At 57.5% G+C, this 23,127-nt stretch overlaps 1 protein-coding gene across 8 annotated transcripts in view; it reads right to left on the reverse strand.

The window, feature by feature from the left end:
- Nucleotides 1-4,050: 4,050 nt before the first annotated feature.
- Nucleotides 4,051-23,127, reverse strand: part of ZC3H7B (zinc finger CCCH-type containing 7B) — a 57,187-nt gene continuing 38,110 nt past the window's right edge. For 4 of the 8 annotated variants that reach the window (XM_034987431.1, XM_034987432.1, XM_034987428.1 and 1 more), the window contains 13 exons: nucleotides 22,133-22,221; nucleotides 21,215-21,314; nucleotides 19,618-19,779; nucleotides 17,271-17,476; nucleotides 16,235-16,335; nucleotides 14,671-14,852; nucleotides 12,190-12,275; nucleotides 8,499-8,635; nucleotides 8,278-8,383; nucleotides 8,027-8,135; nucleotides 7,634-7,767; nucleotides 7,340-7,503; nucleotides 4,051-6,985 (listed from right to left, as the gene is read on the reverse strand). In XM_034987431.1, the coding sequence (XP_034843322.1) occupies nucleotides 6,739-6,985; nucleotides 7,340-7,503; nucleotides 7,634-7,767; nucleotides 8,027-8,135; nucleotides 8,278-8,383; nucleotides 8,499-8,635; nucleotides 12,190-12,275; nucleotides 14,671-14,852; nucleotides 16,235-16,335; nucleotides 17,271-17,476; nucleotides 19,618-19,779; nucleotides 21,215-21,314; nucleotides 22,133-22,221 (1,823 nt within the window). In that variant the 3' untranslated portion in view covers nucleotides 4,051-6,738. The remainder of the gene's footprint in view (nucleotides 6,986-7,339; nucleotides 7,504-7,633; nucleotides 7,768-8,026; nucleotides 8,136-8,277; nucleotides 8,384-8,498; nucleotides 8,636-12,189; nucleotides 12,276-14,670; nucleotides 14,853-16,234; nucleotides 16,336-17,270; nucleotides 17,477-19,617; nucleotides 19,780-21,214; nucleotides 21,315-22,132; nucleotides 22,222-23,127) is intronic. The other 4 variants (XM_034987427.1, XM_034987430.1, XM_034987429.1 and 1 more) reach the window with 4 other exon arrangements.

Raw genomic sequence — 23,127 nt, forward strand, 5'->3', positions numbered from 1 at the left:
CTGCACACTCAGGCACACTCGGCCGAGGGGGCCTGGTGGCCCAGCGCAGCAGAGGGCGGGCCGTGGAAATCAGTGGGGGCCGGGACCTGAGACCTGGCGCCCCAGGCAGCTCAGCCCAAAGGACAACCTCTGTGTCCGCACACACGCGCCCAGGAGGGGGCCTCACGCGTTCACCTGCAGCTCGCGAGCCTGGAGGGGTGGTTGGCCTGTCTCGACTCCGATACCTATATGCGAGGCACGCGTGTCCTGCAGGCAGGTTTGCATGTGGGGTGGGTAAGTGGGGATTTGCACCATCTGCAGAGTCTGAAGCCTGCTCTCCTGAAAGAAGTGAGAAAACCTGCAGCCTGGGATTCCTTTGGCTTTCTGGGGAGGGGAAGAGAGGCAGGGGCCCAGCAGACCAGCCCCGGGTGGGCAGGCAGAGCAGGCACCCCTGAAAGGGAGCAGCTCTGCAAACCTGGCTTAGACTCGTCTTGCGTGATGACCTGCTTCCCAGCCCGTCCTGCAGACCTCAGTGGCAATTGGCTGTTTGCTCTCTGGCTCTCTCTCCAGGACATTGGCCTCTGTGGTCCCCAGGCCACCTGAAGGTGTGGTCAAAGCCAAGGTTCTGTATGTCCCCCTCCACCAAAGACCGACATCAGACTTGGCTGGCGGGGTGGGGGTGGGGGGATGGTGTCAGGCTCTTGATTCTGCCACACTGATGTGGGATCTTGAACAAGCCACACGGCTCTTCTGGATCTCAGTTCCCAAACTCCTCAGTGTTGTGACCTCTAAAGTTCCCTTCAGCTCTGGTTCCATGTCTCTGATGCTCCAAATTGGATGCAGTAAGCATTTGGTTCCCTGCATGTAGATGATTTCTAGGCAGTTCTTCACTGCTTTCCAAAACTCTATTTTGCACAGAAGCAAAAATTCTCCAGGAACCTCTCTGGCCTGTCCCCTCCCCAACGGCCCTCTGCCTGTCCTCTAATTACCCTCCCTTCTTCCCTAAGAGCCCTCCCCAAACTATGCTCTTTCCCCCAATTAATTACAAATTGATTTCAAGTTTGAATACAAAAAACATTATATGGTGCAAAGCTCAACACTTTTGATTTCTTTCTTTTTTTTTTTTAAAGATTTTATTTATTTGAGGGAGAGAGAGCAAGAGAGCATAAGAGGGGGTAGGGTCAGAGGGAGTAGACTCCCCGCTGAGCAGGGAGCCCAGTGAGGGACTCGATCCAGGAACTCCGGGATCATGACCCGAGCCGAAGGCAGTCGCCTAACCAACTGAGCCACCCAGGGGCCCAGCACTTTTGATTTCTCTTCCTGTCCTTGCTCCCCATTCCTCTTCCTCAGAAACAAATTTAGTTTCTTATTTATCCTTCTAGTGCCCTTTGCTTCTGAGACACTGGGCGGTGAGGGTGAGGTGGGCCTTGTCCTGGCTGCCTCAAGCTGAGCTGGGATTTGCAGGCTGGGGCTGACTGACCCACTCCTTGGCCCAAGAACCCCCTCATGTGCTAGACCGGCTTACCACAAAGGTGGAGTGGGTAGGTGCCCCCAGAGCACGACTCCAGAGACAACTGGAAATGCCCTACATGTCTCAGAAACACCCACCTGCCGAATGACATTTCATCCTCGGAGATCCATTCCGGTGAACTCTCTGCAGAACCTTTTCTTTCTTTTGTTTTTTTTTAATTTTATTTATTTATCTGAGAGAACGAAGGAGCAAGAGAGAGAGAGCACGAGCGGGGGGAGGAGGAGAGGGAGAGGGAGAAGCAGACTCTCCATTGAGCAGGGAGCCGATGCGGGGCTCGATCCCAGGACCTGGGATCATGACCTGAGCCGAAGGCAGACGCTTAACGACTGAGCCACCCAGGCGCCCCTCTGCGTACATTGGTACATTGAACCCTTTCAATGTACCAATGTACTAAGCATCTAAGACCGTGAATGAGCGCTTACTGCTTACCCGTCACCAGCCTAGACCTTGTGAGGGATTCAAAGTTAAGTAACAAACCCGGCCAGGCAGGTCCCTACCCTTAGGGGACTTTCATGCCACTGCAAGTCAGTCCACGTGGCACCCTCCCCCTCCCCCGCACCCGGGGTGTCCAGTTGGCAGCGTCACCTATGGTCACACAGGGGCCACATCAGCGGGTTGCTGGGTCAAGCGGCTGGAGAGGGGAGAGATGGGGAGGGGAGGCTGCAGAGAAACCTGGAGACCTTTGGAAAGGGCCTCAAGGCGGCGCTGTTGGGACTGCCTGCACTTCTTGGGTTTCCAGGCTCAGAGGTCTGACGCCTGCTGTAGATGGCTCCCCCATAGGGGGTATATGTGGACGCAGTTTCTGGCAGAGCCCTCAAGGGCTTTCTCTAGAGAGGTGCAAGCTTCCCCCCACCCACCTGCAGGTCCCCTTAGCAGCAGCTTCCCCAGAGGCAGGGAGGAGGAGCCTGCTGGGGCTCCATGGTGGTGGTGGGGCTCAACTGCGGCCCTTACCCACAGGAGCGAAGACCAGAAATGGACATGTGCTCAGGAACCGGAGGCTGCTCAAACCAGTCCCGGCCCCTTGATGGATGAAGTGTCAGCCACGGATGGTAAATACCTAGCTTACATGGGGGCTTGGCGACGCACATGCGAAATACAACAGAGAGAAAAAGAAAGATGCAGGACAGTAAGGGCACATCGATGACAGTGATACAGCAATCTCTTTAAGTCTATTCCAGTTCCGCCTCCTCCAGGAAGCCCTCCCTGGATCTGGCACTTGGAGTACCTCCCACCTCCCACCACCGTGCCTGTCCCACCTTCCTACACTCTCCCATGTAGGTCTGTATCCCCTGGCGGACTGTGGGGTCAAGGGAAGCCACGTTTCTTCAGTAACAATGTTCCCAGGACCTGAGATGGAGTGGGTGCTCAGTGACTGTTTAGCAACTTGAGCTGAAGGAGGACCAGAAGAGAATTTGAGAATTTTGCCCACCAGGTCCATTGAGGTCCTGCTTATCTTACTTGCTTTGATTTTTCTGAGTTTAAGGGAGGTCCAGATGCAAGTTCCTGATCTCTCCAGCCTGAGGACGGGTCTGCATTTTTCCTTCGGGAGTGGTACCTTGCCATGCCGCTTTGGTTTCTCACGGTGTTGCCAGGGATGCCAAGAACCCCAGAACATCAGTGCTGAAGGGCCCTTTGCCAATCACTCAGTTCCCGGTGGTTCTTGTTTTACTGTGTCCTTTCTGAGGGTCCTTGGAACCTCTGCTGAACGTCTATAAGATGTGGACATCAAACGTGTGGGGTGGTTGTAGAGAACAGACACGCCGTATCCGGTGCCTGGTACACAGAAGGTGCTCAGTCAAGTTGGCCGTTTCTCTTACTCATCTGGTCATTTATCAAGCACCTGAGCCCCTCTGCGTATCTGGCCCAAATGACTCTGTCCTTGGAGAATTCACAGGCCTTGGACCCCTGTTCCTGAAAGCAGTCTGGTGGGAGCTGGTTCTTGAACATGGATAGCCCCACCCATCAGGATTCCCCATCACCTGCAACATGCACGATGCAAGAGATTTGGAAAAGCACCTCTAACCCCAGCAGATACGGGCTTCCCCGATCGAGAATCCCCAATCTAATATGCTCTCTCCTTTAAAAGATGAGGAAGCTGGGCCCAGAGGGGTCCAGGGGTGCAGTCAGAATCCTATACCGAAGCATGGCATGACCCCTTACTTTTCTGGAAAAGCCACACCCAGAAAGGGCATAGAGCCAGGCCTCTGGAACTCAAGACGGTGCCCTTGATCGAAGCAGGGAGGGGTGGGTGCCTCTGGATGGCCCCACGCGGAGCGCTGGGAGCAGGCAGGCGGCAGCAGGGGGAAGGGTGCTGCTGGGCCCACTTGTACACAGTACAGCTTGTCCCCGCCAGCCGAGGTGCTGCCTGAGCTGGGGTCAGCTGGGTTGCCCTGTTTACACAGGGACACAGACCTTCCACCCCTCACCCCTCGGAATGTTCACCTTTAGGCCTGCCCAGCGCCAGGCAGCTCTGCCCCACGGGTAAGGAGCAGCCCAGGCCCCCAGGCACCGGGCAGGGAGGAACCGGAGGACACCTTGGGGAAAGAGGTCAAAGTGCACACGTTTATTTTCTAGAACAAAGGCTAAAAGAATCAAGTTTCTTTCATTTTATTTTAAGAAGGACAAAAATTGTTATTAAAACATCTACATTATTATCAAGATACTAGACCTTATGAATATTTAATATTAAAGTGTGGTATTCTTAAATTTTTAATACACAGGCATTTTAAAAGGACCATTAAATTGATTACTGCCCAGCTGAGAAATGCAGCATCCCTCTTTCCCCTACCCCAAAGGGACACTCACATCGGGGGCGCCTGCCCCCGCCATGTTCGAAGTCTAGTCTCTGCCTGCTGGCAGGGGGCACAGGCCCCGATTCAACTCTCCAAGCCTCCCAGTCGGGGTCACGGCTGAAATAATCACTCTCATCACTCAAAGTGGACTCCTGTCCCCCCACCCCCTGCCTCTTGCTCTCTGCCCAACTCTGTGGGGGATCCAGCTCTGGCCAGGCCAGGGAGCCCCAGATCTCAATGGCCCCTGGATGGATAACAGGCTGAAGAAGAAAAATCTGGACTCTGATCCTATTCTTCTGGGTGGGAGACAAACACCAATCATTTCCTTTCCTGGAGCACCACTGCTCCCAGTGAGGCCGGAGTGCTCTGGGAACTGGGCCCAGGCAGGGCCGCTCCCGCCCCTACTGCCAAACCCCCTCCAACCCACAGCTCCAAGTCCCTGCATCTGAAAAATCCCTCTTAATTACACCAGGATGGCTGCATTTTCTGGCCAAATTCTTTATCTTTAGCCCTCATTAGAAGTGATTCCTTGGATACCACACACATATATAATATTATATAGAGCGATATATTTAATACCTGTGTATATATGCATCACGGGGGCGACATATATACACACTAAAAACAAGGCTGGTGACGACAGACTGCAACACCACGGATCGGGGAAAACAAGTGTCATCCACATTCACAGCCACGGCCCCCACCTTGGGTGTGGTCTCTCCTCCCCTCCAGTCATGCCGCTGGCACCACGCTGCCAGCCTGCTGGGGGAGGGGCAGGGGGAGGAAAGGGTGCATGCCACGATTACTGGGGAAGGCTGGGCAGTGACGGCAGGAGGAACAGGGTTCTCTGCGCCCGGGGTGCCCAGAATCACATCATCGCTCACTATCGATCCTTGCTTGAGGAGAAATGAGGGGGATTCCATTCTCTCTGTCTCACCCCCACCCCTGACTCCAGCTGTGGTCCCAGGTTTCTTCCGGGGGGGGCCCACTCCTTGTGCCAACTGCGTGGGACATTCTGGAATGTCTCGGAAACCAGGGGACGCTGGGTGTGCCCATAGGGGGTGGGATGGAGAGGAGGGGGTGCACGCAGACAGGTCAGACAAGAGGGATGGGGCAGGGCTTAGTGGCTGGGGGCAGGTGCTGGGGGTCGGCTGAGGTCCCAGGCAGCTGGTAGGGCCGGGAATCAGAGAGGGCTAGGACAGACAGGGGCAACTGTACGTCTAGGTCTGGGGAGAAGGGGAAGAGGGCCATGCTGGGTCCCCAAGAAAGAGGGGCTGTGTCCGATCCTAGAGTGGCCCCTGGTGCCCAGGGTCATCTCCCTTCCCTCTGTATTCCGACCCCCACCCTTCCCCTTCCTTCCAGTTCATCCTGCAGAAGCTGAGCTCACGGGTGCCCTGCCCATTACCACCACCCCTAGTGGGCGTGGGAAGTAACATGCTGCTACACTCCCTACAACCATCCTCAGGAGGGGACAGTCCCTCTACACGGTGCTGACATGAGCCTGAGCCTCCCTTCTTCAGCCCACAGGGGGCACCGCCTGGGACCCCGATGCCACACTGATTCAGAGACTGTCCTATTCCTGCCAAGAGCCCGGAGGCTCCAGCAGACAACTGGCCCTTAGCCTTTTGACTAGTTTGCCTCCTGGCTCTACCTTGTGGCTTGGGCTGGAGACCCTGGCAGATCACCCGTCCCTTCCAGGCCTCAGTCTCCCTGTCTGCAATAAGGGCGTTTAGGCTGAGTCATCTCCAAGGACTCTGAGCACCTACAGTCTACATTCGGTGGCCCACAAGGAAGAGGGCTAGGCTGGGGGCCTGACTGGAGAGGCTCCAGAGATCATCTAGCCCAGCCCCTCCCACTCTTCCAACCGGAGGGGAAACTGAGGCCCCAGAGAGCAAGCGACCAGGAGTGTGTTCCCAGCTCCATCCTGGGGCTGTGTTTTAAAGCTAATTGGGGCCTCCAGCCCTCTGTTATGTCCTGATCTGCCCCCTGGGGGAGGTGGGTGTGGGGTGAGGGTGGGGCAGGGAGAAGGACCCTCCCGCTGCAGATTCAAGTGGGGACCCCAGGCTCCCCAGCCCTGAGCTTTGGGCCCCCTTTAGGACCAGACAGAAGTTAAAGCTGTAGGCTGAAGCTGGACGGGTCGGCCAGGCCCCTCCGTCCCCAACCAGGAGAGCCAGGGGTGGGGTGGGGTGGGGGATAGCTGCCCGGGGTTCCAGCAGGATGAGGACCCTGGGACCACTCAGGGCTGCAGCACGTGCACCTGGGTATGCACACAGGTGGTGGGCGCAGAGAGGATGGATGGGGCCCCAGGGGGCCGGGGGCTGCCTGAGGAGGGCGGCCCCCCACCCCCAGCCCTGGCCTGCCCTGGCCCCCCTATCAGGCCCTCTGTCCCCACCCCCGCCCCGACCCTAGGACTTCACCCGAGGCCCAGAGCTGGCCCTACTCCCCGGTGACAGCGGCGGCCACAGGGGCTTCCGGGGCGGCACCGGTGGTGTTCCCATCCTCTTGCAGCAGGAAGTTGTATTTGCCAAAGTCGTCGTCCCGCGGGCAGAGAAGCATATCCTTGCGGGCCTTGGCCAGCTTCTGCTTCAGCACCTCGCGCCGGTCCAGCCACTCGGTGAGCTCCTCCTGCCCGTGAGCGCAGCGGCACTTGTCCCCATCTGGGCAGGCCTTGCCCTTCTGGAGCCTGTGGGCAGCAGGAGGCTCACTGCCCAAGCCCCACGCCCTTTCCACCACGGGCTGCGGACCTTGGGCCGGCTGCTTAACCTCCCCCAAGACAAGCCTCTGCCTGGGCAGCGTCGGTCCCGGTGAAAGGGGGCCCGTCCCAGCCTCCTCCAGGACCTGCCCCAGGGCTGCCGGCGGGGGTCCGCGGTTCCGAGCCCGCCCGCCCCCAGGCTCCTGGCATCCAGGAGCAGCTGCTTTAGGGCACCGCCCCCCTCCACATGTTCTCTCCGGGCCAAGGGGAGCCAGGGCTGGCCACAGGCTCGTCTCGGGCCCACCCTGCTGCCCGCCGAGCCCGCCGAGCCCGCCCCGGGAGCACCTGTCGCAGAGCCGGAACTCGCCCATGGGGAAGCGGTAGGCCCAGCCGCTGGCGTCGCTGTCGGACGTGAAGACCTTCTCCTTGTGCTTCTCGGACTGGATGTGTTGCTGCCACTGCTTCTTGCTGTTGCTGTTTTTACCGCAGAGCCAGCAGTGGTAGCCCATCTGGGGGCACAGCGCCATGGGTGCCCAGTCCTCGCACCCCGGCCCCGACGTTCCCCAGCGAGGCCGGGCCCTCCGCACGCCCTCCCAGATCAGCCTCCCACCCGGGCCCCAGCGCGAGCGAGGCCGCTACCATGATGTCGGCGTAGTCCGTGGGCATCTGGATCTGCTTCTCCCCTTCCCGAGAACTGATTGGGGTCCCTTCCCCTGGCTTCCCCGGGTTGTGTTTCTTCAGCCACATGTCATAGGTCTGCTGCATGTCCAGGACTGGTGGGAAGGAGAGGACAGGGTGCTCGGTGGGGGGGGTCCTCCCTCCGTTCTGCCCCCTGGCCCCCACCCCCGGACATGGGAGCTGGGGCCACCCCAGGCCTTGCTGTCGGGCTGCCAGGTCAGCGATGGAAGACGCTGAGAGGGCCCCGTCTGGGGTGGCAAAGGGAGAGTGAGCAGGTGCTCTTGGGCCTGCTGATGGTGGTGGTGGGGGGGGTGTCTGGCAGGGCGGGGGTGCTGGGCCCACTCCTGCACTCACTCTTGTTCTCCTTCATGAACGTCCACATGTCCCTCTCCTCCGGGCTGTGTGCGAAGGAGCAGTTCCCCACGTACTGGCACTTTCGGCCGTTCTGCGCATGGATGCAGAGCTACAGGGTGGGTGTGGGGAGAGCCACCTGAGTCCCGCTGGAGACTGTCACGGCCCCAGCCGGCAGGCAAGCCCTCCTAGGGCCCCTCAGCCCTCACACCTGAGCTCCCACCGCCACCCTGCACCCCACTCCCGGCGCTCACATCATATTGCTGTGGGAAGTTGCGAATGGAAGGCAGGGGCCTCACAGACACCCACTTCCTCTTGGCCTTTGACATCACCAGAAGGACCCGCCGCTCCTTGGTCCAGCTGGGGGTGGGGACAGAGGGGGATTTGCTGGGGAGAGGCCCGGGGAAGAGGCCTGGCCTCCTTACTCGTGTGGCTCGGGTGGGCCCCCCACCCCCCAGCGGGGCGCCTGGCTCACCAGTGCCGGGCCTTGGCGCTGCAGTACTTGAGGTCTTTGTCAGGCTCTACCACCTGCCCGTTCCTCCAGCACTGGCCACACACAAATTTCATCTGCAGGTCGAAGGTGCTGGGCCCATGTGTCCGAGGGGCGCCCTGCTGGCGAAAGGGGCTGGTGAATCCAAAGGCATCAGGGCTGAGGCCTGGGGTCTGTCACGCAGGTGGCCCCTCCAGGAGTGTGAGGGCCACCCAGAGCCTCAGAACGAGCCAGCCCGTTACCACTTGCCAGAGGGAAGTGACCTCCCCACGCTAGGCCCCCCAGCCTCTCAGTGTGGGAGCCAGGCCCGGGAGGGGGCCCGGATTCCCCATCGACTACTCTCTGCCTTGTCTGGCGAGTCCCCACGGGCCTGCTCTCTGGAACCACTGCCGTTTCCCTGAGCATGGCAGGCTTTTGCACATGCTGTCCCTCTGCCTGGAATGCCTTTGCTCTGTACTTCGTCATGCTGATTCTGGAAACTTTCAAGACTCAGCTCGAGCACCGCCTCCTTTAGGAAGCCTTCCCTGGAGCTCTCCTAAGTGGTAGCCGCCCATTCTAGGAGCTCCCATAGTACCTGAACGCCGTCATGTTGATCAGCTCAGCTTGTTATGAGGCCTGGGCCGGGTGGACAGCAGGGCCCAGGTGGGAAGCCACTTGCACAGGAGGCTGCTCTGGGGGGTGGCACAGACTTCTGGGCAGCCCTGGACCCCCTAAGGCCCCACCAGGTTCATCCCCCATCCTCTGCTCTAGCCTTTCCTTTGCAGGCAGGAGGGCTTGCTCTCCTCACCCCTGGGACCCCTGGGATGGGGTGGGGGGTGAAAGGTGGGAAAAATGCCCACGCAACCTTGTCTTCTGCCCCTTTCACGCCCCTCACCCAGCTCTGTTGGCTCACCTACTGACTCTCCTGTTACCTAGAGCCTCCCTGTCCTCCCTGGAGCCTCAGACGTGGGGTCACCCCTCCAGGCAGCTCTCTCTCCTCCAGGCTGGAGGAGGGTACATGTCCCCTACCAAGGGAGCACCCTGTGTGCCTGGCACTACCTAGCCCAGGGCCCGTCCTTGAGCAGGAAGGGGTTCTGTCCACGTGTGTTCACTGACCCCTGGCCTGGTGCTGGACGACTCGCAGCCTGGCTCGGCCCCAGGATGACCTCCACGTCACCTCAGGGACAAGGTAAAAGCAGACCTTTGTAACTGGGGCATGGCCTGTGCTAAGAGCGGGCAGGAGGTTCTCCACATCACTCCTGATTTCCAGGTGTTCCACCAGATTCTCACAGAAGCCCGAGGGGACCCATTTCACAGGTGAGGTAAGTGGAGACAGCTCTAATGAAGAGCCATGCCGGTTCACTGAACTTCCCTTTTCACAACTGTACAGCCTCACCAAGTCCTTGCTGCAGCCCTGGGGGGTGGGGGTGGGGGTGGGGGGCTCATTCCCACTAGACCGATAGAAGCAGAGGCTCAGAGAGGTTACTAATCCAGCCCCGGCTAAGTGGCCTGAGGACAGGAGTCTGGAGAGAGCCATGCTCGTTTGTGGGATGGCACAGCTGCGGAGCCATGGGCACTGAGCCCGAGCAGCTTCTACCCTGGCACCTCACCGTCGGCCTCCCAGTGCTGCCGACCCGCCCTCTGATGGCAAGCAAGCAAGACGCCTCATGCCCTGGTCGCAGCCAGGCCTGGCACAGAAGCCCTGTTCCCGAGCCAGGCCCAAGGGTGGCATCTTGGGTGGGCCGCGTGGGGCCCCTGGTAGCAAGAGGAGGTGGAAGCCTGTCGTGGCATCCGGGGACCCTGGGAGCAGCCGTGAGGAGGAAGAAGGGGTAGGAGGTGGTGAGGACTCAGAGTTCTCTTAGAGGGTAACACTGCAGGTCCAACCCAAGCCCCTCACTGCGTTCCAGCTGGGATCCTGGCCAGGAACAAGAAACAAACCACATGGCAGAGAGGGGGAAGAGAGAAGAGGATAGCACAGGAAGGGACAGAGGAGGGGGACAACCAGGAAGCGGGGAGAGAAAGAAAAAGGAGCAGAAAGACGGGCTAGGGACAGGGAGGGGGAAGTCCCAAGGGGACCAGGCAGCCCTGTGGGACAGCCTGCCCTGCTCCCTGGCTCACTCCCATCCCCACACTGGCCTCAGGAGGGGCCAGGGGCCCAGCCTTCTCCCAAAGTGACCAGTGGGTGGTCCTGGCCTGGGGAGGGTGTCATCCCTCATGTGTGGATGGCACAGAGGTCTTACCTCACACTATCTCTTAGGCCTGAGACCACCCCTTCTGTCCCCACTGTCACCCTGGGCTATAATGGTCCCTACCTCTCAGGGAGGAGGATATGAGGATTGGGGAAGGCACGGGGCCCAGTGCAGAGCAGAGACTCGGCAAGCTGCAGCCTGGTCAGCTTCTGTGACCCTCACGCCCTCCCTGGGAGATGGCAGGCAGGATTATGATCCCCATTTTATGGGTGAGCAATCCTCAGGGGTGGCAGGAATGGGGCCGGGTGGTGGGGGAGCAGAGCGAGCTCTGGACAAGATGTCAGAGAACCAGGCATTTACTCCACTAAGTGTGCCCCTGGCTTAGTCTCAAGCATGTCTGAGACTCAGTTTCCCCATCTGCAAATGCCACAGTGCCACAGCTCACTTCTTCAGGAGCAGGGTGAGGATTGGGACGGATGGGAGACGATACGACCAGTGGGAAGGAATACCAGAATACTCACACGGTCTCAAGGACCCTCCCCGGAAGATACTTCTTCATTACAAAGGGGGAAAAACATAACTTCACGGTAGAGAAACCTTTACAGTGGGGGCGCCTCTAACCACGTGATCACCAGTAAAGGGACACATTGAGATGACGTGCATCCTGATGAGTGAACGGAGAACACAACAGCACCTCTGCGATTTGAGGAACCATCAGACAATCCCAAATGGATGGGCCTTTCACAAGACAGCTGCCTTCCAAAACCATCAATGTCATGCAAGACAAGAAAGACTGGGGGATTGCTCTAGATTAAAAGAGACTAGATAGGGGCGCCTGGGTGGCTTAGTCCGTTAAGCATCTGCCTTCAGCTCAGGTCATGATCTCAGGGTCCTGGGATTGAGTCCCGAGTCGGGTTCCCTGCTCAGTGGGGAACCTGCTTCTCCTTCTCCCTCTGCCCCCTCCCCACCTGTGCTCTCTCTGTCCCTTTCTCTTTCTCAAATAAATAAAATCTTAAAAAACAAAGAGAGAGAGTAGACAGACACAACAAATGAATGCAGCATCACTTGGGATTTGGGGATGATGCACAAAATCTAAGTATAGGACACCATAATCTGAAAAATTACCCCAATGTTAGTTCTGTGGTGCTGATAATTGTCCTGTGGTTATTATGTAAGACAGAGTCCTTATTTTTAGGAAACAGCGAAGTATTTAGGGGTGATATGGCATCATGTCTACAACTTACTCTCAAATGGTTCAGAAGAAGCTATGTATATAATTGTATATAAATGTCTATGTGTGGACGTACACACACACACACACACAGGACGAAGCAAGTGTGGAACGTGGTAAAATGGTTACTATCCGGGGAATCCAGAAACGGGTATATATGAATTCTTTGTACTATTCTGATAATTTTCTGGTAAGTCTGAAATCAGATTCCATTAAAGGGATGGGGAATGGCCCTCGGGGACCTGGTCCCACCCCCAACACCAATCCAGGTCCTCACCAAGCCGCTGCTGGCCTTCCCTGCATGGGCCTCCATCTGCTGCCAGTACTTCTTGGATTCCTGGACGATGTCTTCGTGGGTCATGCCTGTGGAGGGTGGGACCAGACACAGGCATCTGTGAAGGAGCTCAGCGAGGAGAGAGGCAGGGGATCTGCAAGGTGCCACCCAGGCCCAGGCGAAGGAGCCCCATTTCCCAGCCAGGCCCTGCCACAGAAAGACATGGGGAGTAGGGAAAGCTGGGTCTTCTCTGGGTCTCTTTGCATCTGCAATTGGGAATGGAGGACCTGCTCCAAGCCCTCACAGGGAGTAGGAGAATCAAATGCAGCCAAGAGTGGGGAAATGCAGGAGAAAGGTCTTGGCCCTGCAGCATGGCATGGTGACTCCCCTGCCCTCATGCTAAGGTCCCCCTGGCTGCTCAGCACCCTTCCTTAACCCCCACCTCTTCCAGTGGGGTCTCAGGCCTGAATGCTGCTTGGCAGTCCCTGGCCCACTGTTCTTAGGGCTCAGGGCCTGGCCCAGCCTGGCTCACTAGCTCACTGAGGGGCCACTGCTCTTCACTGCAGGTTAGCAAAGGGGCAGAACCTGGTGGCCCAGACCTTCCCAGTCTGACTGCTGACTGCGGAACCCACCCTCTGAGGTACAGCTTGGAACCTCTCCCATCTCCTCCAGCCCCTTTCTCAGACTGATTTCCTTTCGACCTTGTCCTATAGATACTGTTCTACGTGACCACTTGTCACTGGGGGCTTACTCTGGGCCAGGCACTATGTTTGACACCCATTTTCTTGCTAAGGATTCCCAAATACAGATCACCAGTCCAGACCTCACCTGTGACTTCCAGACTTCCACATCGGGTTGCCTGCTCAACATTGTCACTTGAAGTCCAAGAGGCAGCTCAAACTCCCCACATCCCGCACTGAGCCCTGATGGGACGCCACCCCCCCCGCAAACCTGCTCCTCCTACAGCCTCCCCTTCTGAGAACACAGCAACTCTATTCTCCCAGTTACTCTGCTCAAAAACCTTGTAGGTGACCTTGATGCCATCCTTTGTCTCATACTTCATATCTGGTCCATCAACAACTCCTGCTGGCTCCACCATCAACATATCCCCAGAATCTGATCACTCCTTCTACCCCCGCCACTGTCACCCTGGGCTGAGCCACACCTTCTCTGGTCCCCCTCTGTCTGTCCTCACTCCTCTATTCTCCACCCAGTAGCCAGAGTGATTTTTAAAAAATACTGATCAGATCATATACCTCCACCCACTTAATCCCTCCAGACCCTGCACATCATACTTGGAACAGTCCCGACTCTAAGTACGACCTAGAGACTTCTACACAGTCGGGTCCCTACCAACCTCTCAGGCCCTCTTCCCGCCATGCACTAAGCTGCTCTGCTTTCAGGGATAGCGTTTTGATACCAAGCTTGCTCTTGCCTCAAGGCCTCCAGCCTTGCTCTTCACTCTGCCTGGCATGCTCTCCCTATCCTTCCTTGCTCAAACGCCACCTCCTCACAGAGGCCCTCCCTGACCATCTTATCCTAAATGCCCCAGCCTGAGTCCCTCCCCAACCTATTGCTCTGCCTTACTTTCCTGTCAGCACCGAGCACGTCTGAAATTACATAACCCTATTTCATCAACTCTAAGAAGACATCAGTTGTTAGATGCACCATTATTTTATGTTACATTCCAAACAACGCTGCTAAATTACAGTATAACACGCAGTGGGGGAAACGTGCGTCCTAGAACAGATGGAAAGCAGGATTTATTACCTACTTGTTACACTGTCTGCCTTGCCCTTACTTATAGATCTCAGAGTTCTTGCTCGGGCCCCTGACACACAGCAGGTTTACTCATCACCCTATTAGATGAACGAGTAAGTGAGTATCTTTTAATCTCCTCAGCTCTGAGGGGCAGATTATTTTTTTTTTTTAAGATTTTTAAAATTTATTTTTGAGAGAGAGAGAGAGAACGAGCAGGGAGGAGGGGCAGAGGGAGAAGCAGACTCCCTGCCGAGCAGGGCCTGGACGGGGACTCGATCCCAGGATCCTGGGCTCATGACCTGAGCTGAAGGCGGACACCTAACCGACCGAGCCCCCCAGACGCCCTGACGGTGGCGATTATGATCACCAGTTCACAGGTGGGCAAATGGAGGCTCAGCTAGGGGAAGTGACCTGCTGGGGACCAACCAGGCAGCCCGGCTCTGCCTCCTCTCCCTTCCCACGTGTGTTCCCCTGGCAGTGCCTGGCTACGGATAAACCTAGGACCTTTCAAGCCTGGAAGCTCCCTGAGAGCAGAGCCTGTGTCCTCTGTGAAGTCTCCGCGGGGGCACCGGCTCCTGCAGAGCGCCCCCCCGCCCCCGCGACCCGGGAGCCGCCCCTTCTGAACTCCCTCTGCCACCTGCGAGGGGCTGGCCCAGCTACCCTCAGCCAGTTCCGCCCCGCCCCCCGCCCCGCCCCGGCCCCGCCCCCGCCCCGCCCCCTCACCTGAGTACTGCTGCAGCAGCCAGACTTTGAGCTCGATAAAGCTGTGGGCGAAGTGGCAGCTGTCTTCCCGTAGGCAGCCGTAACGCACCTCGTGGCGGCACACGTCGAACTGGAAATGCTCCTGGAACTGGCGGATCTTGGAGTACTTGAGGGAGGTGGAGCGGACGATGTGCACCAGGCACCTGGCGGGCAGAGGGCGGGGCGCGCGATGCAGGCGGCAGTCCCTGCCCCTCCCCCATCATTCCCGCCGGGGAGGGGCTGCTCTCCCCGGCACTGCGCAAGCCTGAAGGGTGGGGGGGCTTCGCCCTGGGTCTTCCTGCCCTATTAAAACGCTTCTAGAACAGGACAGCGCAGTAGGCCAGAGGTGGGGGTCCTACACTCAGGTCGTCCCAGCTGTATGCTCCTCCCCTGGCCTCAATCCAGGGCCAGCTCCAAGGGGGCGCTGCCAGCAGGAGGGCACAGATCCCACCTGCTAGGAGGCTGGGAGAAGGGAGTGGCCCGGGCGCGAGAAGGGCAGGTTCCCCAGCTTCACGCTCCAGAGCTGCTCCTGCATCCAGAGAAACAGCAATCGAGCATCTCCTCTGGGACAGCAACTTTATTTTATTTTATTATTTGTTGTTGTTCTTTAGTTCGTATTTCATAATCATAAACTTGACTCTGCGGGTTGTGATCTCAGGGTGGTGGGATCGAGTCCCGCGTGGGGCGTGGAGTCTGCTTGAGATTCTCTCTCCCTCTGTCCTTCCCGCTCATGCTCCCTCCCTCTCTCTCTCTCAAATAAATAAATCTTTAAAAAACACAAAACCATAATTCTGCAATCCAGCTAGATTTGGAGGGGACTGAGGAAAATATGGAACCCACAGAACTGCAGGGAGAGCACAAAGATGATAGGATATTTTGAGCCCCTGGGGGGAAGGGGTGCTCTCCTGAGCTACAGAAGGAATGGTCTGGTGGTTAAGATAAAACACATGTCAAATATATTAGATTTGTGGGACAGGATTTTAATGATGCTCACAGCAACCCTAGGAGATTGGGATCATCATCAACTTCACAGACAGGGAAACCAAGGGCCACAGGACATAAAACAGGCATTGACCAGGCTGGGATGTGGACCCAGGTTTGTCTGACTCAGGGCCTGGGCTCTATCATCCATGTGGGGGCGGAGCCAAGGGCGGTCAGAGGGAGCAAAGGTGGGTGCCAGGACTGACCCAAGCCCTCCCACTCAATGTCATGACAGTGGGGGGCACCAGATGGGAGTCAGAGATGTGGCCTCCCACGTGCCTGTTGAGTGAGCTACTTCCAAGCCTCATCAGTACAACAGAGACTGTAACTCCCCCCTTACAGGACTGTGGAGATCGTTAAGATACCCGAGAGAATGCTTGGAATACAGATCTCGATAAATGTGGTTCCAATCTTTCCAGTAGATGCTGGATCTGAGCCCTAAATTCTGCCCCTTGCCTTGACACCCGAGGTCCACCCCCTGGCTTCAGTTGCTCCCCAGGGATCTGAACCACCCCAGCTCTCCGTGCGCCCCCGCTCCCAGGCCCAGGCCGTGGGTCCTACTCACTTGTTGTTGTAAAAGCTGTGCTTGGCAGCCAGGTTGGAGCAGACAGACGGGGAGTCCTTGGTGCCTTTGCTGATGATCCGGGGCTTACTGTCAAAGCAGATCTGCCCAGGGAGGGGATGGGCTGGGACCCAGCATGGCCACCCAGGGAGGGGCAGACTGGGTCCCTGCCAGCCCTGCTCTGAGTCAGGGGAGTGAGAAAGGGCACCCCGGGCTCTATGGCCCCCACTCTCTGGCTCTAGCTCCCAGATAACCTGGGCTGTGGCTCTCTGTGGTCCAGATGCCTGGAGCAGGGGGTAACTCCAAGCCTCTGGAAACTGGGGTGACCATGCCTGCCGTCCCACAGGCTCACTGTGAAGCTCAGAAAGGACATGACAGAACTGCAAGTGCTTTGTAAAGTCCACGCAGCTCCTGGCTGTGCACTGGGTCATGTTTGGGCTGAGCTGCACCAACCCTGCCAGCAACCTGGATCCAGAGCTCCAGCTCCGCGGAGATGGGCCCGACACTGTCACTGCCCTCATCATGCTCTGACCAGGCAGGGAAGCAGGGGGCCAGCAGGGTCTGCTGTGGCAGCTCCAGGGAAGGAATTAACGACAACTTGGTAGAGCTGCTGGGATCCGAGCTGAGCCTCAGAGGGTCCAAGATGCAGAAATACAGGGAGGGCGCTCCAGGGAGAGGGGACGGCCTGGATACAGGCAGGGAAGTGGGCAGGAAGGTGTAACGGGCACCGGAGCCCGCACAGCTAGACAAGGAGGTGCGGGGAGGATGAGTACCTCCAGCGCCTGGCGCCAAGCCTGGCCTCTGATGGCCATCTGGAAAGAGTGGGTATGATTATCTCTCTTTCTTTTCTTTGGCAAGATAGGGTCCTGTGGGCCTTTCTGGTAGTCCAAGGACCTACTGATTCTAAAGTCAGGCCTCCCAAACCCCCAGGTGCCAGGACTGACATTTGATAATGGAGCACGCCAGGGAGCCCCTCCCCCAGCCCCATCTGTGCCATCGACTGGAGGGTGGCAGGCGAGTGGGGCGGGTGCGCGGGTACCTCACAGAGGAAAGTGAAGATGCCCTGGTGCTCCTTAAGGAGCTTGGCGATGGTGAGGCTGCCGCGCTTGACGCCCCCCAGCGGGTCAAAGAGCAGGTCGCGGTTGAGGGTGCCTTTCCGCTCCTCTGTCCACACGTCGATCTCCTCCTGATGGTAGGCGAAGGTGCAGTTATCCCCGTACTTACAGTCCTGCTTGTTAATCATGTCTGCAAAGAGGCAACAGGACACACGTTCTGCCAGGCGGGACGGCAGCCCACAGAGTCCCCAGGACCTCCGCTGCAGCAGGAGGGACTCAGGCTCATTGCCACCGTGGCGGGTGGTGGCCTGTTGCTCAGGACTCAGGAGGGGCCGAGTGGCCGAGCTGGGGAAAGCCCTTCCCAGGCCAGGTCCCTTCTTCGCTCTATACCTGTGTTGGGGGGAGCACCTGCCTTTTCCATCTACAAAGCATGCGGTCATCCCACCCTACCATCCCACAGAGCCGCCTTATGTGGGTCGGGCAGGATGAGAGGTAGGACAAAGTGCTTTGTAGATGAATATAAGCCTCTAAATAAACACAAGGGGTTTTATTCTCATTATTCACCAGGAAAATACCATTGGTTAAGGGCCTGGGCCTTGGAATCCAGCAGACTTGGGCTGGGATTCCCTGTTATTCCTCAGCTGTCTGTCCCATAAACAGAGAACACTGGGTTGTTGTGGGGATTAAGTGAAATAATAAATAAAACCCCTGGGGACCAGCGGCGCCTGGTTGGCTCAGTCGGTAGAGCAGGCAACTCCTGATCTCCGGGCTGCAAGTCCAAACCCCATATTAGGTGTGGAACCTACTTTATTTATTTATTTATTTATTAAAGATTATTTACTTATTTGACAGAGAGAGAGACACAGCGAGAGAGGGAACACAAGCAGAGGGAGTGGGAGAGGAAGAAGCAGGCTTCCTGCTCAGCGGGTGATGTGGGGCTTGATCCCAGGACCCTGGGATCATGACCTAAGCTGAAGGCAGACACTTAACGACTGAGCCACCCAGGCGCCCGTGGAACCTACTTTAAAACAAAAACAAAAAACCCAAAAAAACAAAAAACCCCTGGGGACCAGGGATTTGGGAGGGTGGCAGGCTCACAACCCGGAGCCCTGCCATCTCCTCGTGGTGGAAACGGTTTTTCTTTCTCTTTCCTGCGCACACTCTGTCTGCCCTGCCCCATCCTTCTGCCGGGCTGCAGGCGCACAAGGACAAGGGAGCCGATGTGCAGGTGATCACCACTAACTGCTCTGTGCTGGACCCCAGCAGGAGCCCTCTAGGGAATGGCTTCCCAAGATCCGGGCGCCGCTTGATCAAGTTCAAAAGAGCGTGCAAAGGAGTCTGGGTTCTGGGTATTTGGGGAGTGGTTAGGGCAGACAGGGGACATGTAAGCCTCACAGAATTTGGACTTCATCTACACTGGCCAGGGGAGAGCTGACTGAGGCCTTCAAGCCCAGAAGCCACATGTCCTTAAGATCCTGCTGGGAGGACAGCGAACTGGTCCAGACAGCCTGGGGCTACTGCCATCGGCTGGGTTGGGGGACAAAGGCGGAGCCCCCCGAAGCCTCAATGTCCTAGTCTGGAGTTGTGAGGATGCGTGACAGTGGGGACAGAAGGGCAACACTATACAGCGCTTAACGATGTCGTGACTGTATAGTCATGAAGACTGCTTGCTTGGGGAATCGAAGCTGGCAAGCAAGGTACGCGACAAATGTCCATTAAATACTGGCCACGTCGACGTGAGCCAGAAGTGGGGACAACAATGACATAATAACATTTAAAAGCTAATATTTAGGGCGCCTGGGTGGCTCAGTTGGTTAAGCGACTGCCTTCGGCTCAGGTCATGATCCTGGAGTCCCTGGATCGAGTCCCACATCGGGCTCCCTGCTCGGCGGGGAGCCTGCTTCTCCCTCTGACCCTCCCCCCTCTCATGTGCTCTCTCTCTCTCTCTCTCAAATAAATAAATAAAATCTTTAAAAAATAAAAATAAATAAAAATAAATAAAAGCTAATATTTATCAAGCCCTTTACTATACTATGTACTAGTCCTACGTGTTTTACATGGATTCTCCCCACACCTTTCCCACAGCCCTTCGGGACCCCCGCGAACCGCCTGAACCTCACGCTCAGCAGGGGCTTTAGCTGGAATGGAACATCCCGAATATCCCCCCCGTCTGTGGAGCTGTCAGGACAGGAGCCAGATGCTCATTCTGCTGTGGGATTCATCCTCGAATGTCCACCCTCATCTACCGGTGATGAGGAGCAGAACCACAGCTGAGTGTGAGCCGAGCTAGGCCCTAGCCACACTGCCTGCCCCCCGCCGTAGCCCACCCACCTTTGCACAGGTAGTAGGAGCCCACAAAGCTGGTCTTGGTGGGCCGGGGCCGGATCCGCTTCCAGGTCTGGTCCTCAGAGCTCCGGAGCCGGCCGAGCAGGATGTCCCTCTTGCACTTGTGCTCGAGGCCCTCACGGTAGGTGTAATCGCCCGCCCTGGGCCCTGTGTGGACATGTGGAGAGAGACAGATTTCAGGTGGAGGATTGAAGGGTGACCGCTGATGGGCCTGAGCAGTGGGCCTTGGACCCCTGCCTAAAAACCTACCTCCATCAGCTGGGCCTCCCACCAGCCCATACCACACCCTTCCCAGCCAAGTACTCCCTAGAGACAGGGGGACCCTCCAGAGACCCCCTTCTAGGCACCTACCCCCCTTCCATCACCACTCTGACTCTCCAGACATTTCAGTGTTTCCCTAGAAGGAATGAGGAAGACAGAGCCTGGCAGAGAGCAGGCCCACCCCTTTCTTGTCCTGCCTGGAAGGGCGCTGCTCAGATCCACCCTCTCGTACCTGCTCCTGCCAAGGCTCTGACCCAGGGCCTCCTCCCCGCTGACGATGGGGAAATAGCCCCGTGGGGACCCCGTGTGACCTGGCTGGGCCAGCACCAGCTGCACAGCAGTTCACGGGCTGTTAGAGGCAGCGGGTGTGTGGACTGGGGAGGCAGTCTGAGGTCCGTGAGGAAGAACTTCATCATGGGTACAGCCATCCAACAGGATGGCGCCCTGCTCCCCGCCCCCACAAGTCCATGGGCGCTCTAGTAGGATGACTCTCAGGGGTGACATGCATGTGGCCGGGGGATGAAGGGGGTGGTCCTGCAGTGTGTGGACAACAACAACTAGACAACCACTAAGGTCCTGTCAACCCTAATACCCCTAAGATGGAGAATTCTTTAGACTGTTAAGATTTTTAACCCTGGCATCCCAAGACAATATCACACTAAAACTTCAGGGATTCTGGCAAATGAGTCTTAGACTAGAATTCTGAGATTCCAGGGTGCTGAAAACTGTCTCCCAGCTTTGGGCATCACTCTGAACTGCTTCTGTCACCTCCCTTGGATTTGGGGGCTGGGAATCTAGGAACTACATTTCCCAGACTCCTTTGCCAGCTGGGTTCCAGGGCAGGTTTGCGTTCACCCAGGGAGATGCACTCATGGGAGAAGCGGACTGTGAGGTGGAGTTGGCACGATGTGTGGGCTGCGTTTCCTCTGGCGAATGTGTTCCTGCAGCAGCTAGCTGGACGCCACTCCATGGCTAAGCACCAGCCTCTGGGCTGTGAGCGGCTGTGATACAGGCCGGAGGGTCCAGCAGCCCCAACCCCTGTGTGAGAGGGGTCCCTGGCTTGTGGAAAAGCAGCCTAGAGGCCAGGGGACACTCCCAGCTTCTGCTCCTCTGGCCTCTCTGGCAATTTTGAAAGCCCCAAACCCCCACGTTCTGCACCTTCCCCCAACTCCTCACCTGCTCAAAATACCTGGAGGGGCTCCTGTTTTCCCACACTTATCTCTGACCGGTACATTAGGGTTCTGTTATCCTGGGAGGCTATACTCTTGGATTCCCAGTATCTCTGGGCAGAGGGCAGAGGAACATAAAGGCGTGACATTACCTGTTTTGGGGTAGCAGAGCTGGCAGGCCTGCTTGAACTCATGGGTGGCAGCCAAGGGGTTCTTGATGAGCAAGGCGGTGTTGGGCATGGAGGGCTCTGGCTGTGATGGGAGGAGGTTGGCCGTCTTGGGCACTGGACCCTGGCTGGAGCCACCAGAGCCAGCCTGGGCACCAGAGGCTGGGGGGCTCTGTGATCCCCCCATTCTACCCAAGAGCAGAACTGTAGCCCAGCACCCTCCCCTTCCTCCTACCCCCCTGGCCAGGGAATTCCTTACAACATGATCCAAGAATCTGTAACACTGGGATTGAACCAGCCTAGTGGGGGTGCATGGCTGACAGTGACCTTGGCCCAGAACCTTCCCTTGAGCAAAAGCCCAACATGAAAGCAGAGAAACAGGAATGGCCCCAATTGGGGCCATGCACATGTCCTCCCCACTCCCAGCCTCTATCTCCCAAGCTTCCAAGGCATCAGCAGATGGGGAAAAAGGCAAGACTCAGAGAGGTTAGGTTACTTCCCCAGGGCCACAAAGCTAGTGTCTAGACTGGAGGCCAGAGTGCAGAGTGCAGAGCGGCAGCCTGCCCAAGGGCTCTCCTAAACTCAGAACCTGGCTGAGTCCCGAGAACAGGGATGTTACTAACCCTGGAGAAGTTGCTTAACCCCTCTGAGCCTCAATGTCCTCTTCTGTCAGACAAGGGTTGGGCCGTGCCCTCAGCTCACCCTCCCAGCACGTGGCTCAGTTTGGAAGGGCTGGGGAGAGACCATCTCTGGCCCATCCACTCTGAGGGGGCCTCTCCTTGGGGGATGCAGCACCTCATCCCATGCAGAAGGCTCACTTCCACTCTGGAGCCCACAACCACTTCCCTTCCACCCCCGAGAGGGCACATGGTACCTAGTCACGGATCTGCGCCAAGTACTCACCGAGGGGGCTGGTTTCTGAGTACCACTTGGGGGACGATGGTCCTGTGAGTTGGTTTCCTCTGGGCAAGAAGACACAGGGGTCACCTGCCCTGCTCGGAAGGGGTGAGAAGTCCTCTGAGGACTTCCTTGTACGCATTTGTAACTTGAAGAAACCACCCAGGCCATACATCCTCTACTGTTCATGCTGATCCCCTGCCTTACCCTCAAGGCCTCTGCCCAGGGACAGAGCGATGTCCCAGCCTGAGCATGTGCACCCTGGCCTTACACCAGCCGTAGCCCCCACTGTCCCTGGAAGAAAGCCCAAGCTCTCAGTGTGACTCAAAGATCATTGACACTGGCTTCAGGTCTTCAAGGCCCCCAACCCACCCTCCCCTCTGGCTGATGACTCTGCGCATCAGCCAGTCCCTCTGTCATGCAAGCCTGTGTCATCCTGCTCCCCCCACCAGCAGAGGACCTTCGCCTTTAAGACCTCCCTCAGCCATCAGCTCCTCCAGGAAGTCTCCCTTTGGCTCCAGGGCTGAGTGAAGCACACCGGTGCTCCTGCAGAATCCCCCTGAGCCATGAGCACCCTGGGCTAGCTAGGTCCAACTGTCTGAAAGCTGGTCCTGCAAGGGCCCTGACAGGTCTGCTTCCTCTCTGGGTCCCTGGTGCCCGGCTCAGGGTGGTGCCGAAGGAGCTTATGGCCTGGCACCCTTTTCCCCAGCCTCAGGATCATCCCCATGGGATCCTACCAGACTGGCGACCCCAGGGCCCCAGAAGGCTGGGCAGAGAGCACCATACTGCAAGTCCAAAGTTCTGGACTATCCCAGCTCTGCTGTTTGATCTTGAACAAGACACCCAACCCCTCAGGTCTCAGCCCTACACTGTGCTGAGCACTGCAGAAGACACAGTAACTCAGAGGTGGTGGCCCTGGACCACGATGGGGAGAGAGGACCTGGACCTTGGCTGAATAGAGCTGTAATCCCAACTCCACTCCCCAGAGACTGACTGGAGCT

The sequence above is a fragment of the Mirounga leonina genome, unplaced genomic scaffold, assembly GCF_011800145.1.
Source record: "Mirounga leonina isolate KUSES-001 unplaced genomic scaffold, KU_Mleo_1.0 Mir_418, whole genome shotgun sequence".
Lineage (NCBI taxonomy): Eukaryota > Metazoa > Chordata > Mammalia > Carnivora > Phocidae > Mirounga > Mirounga leonina.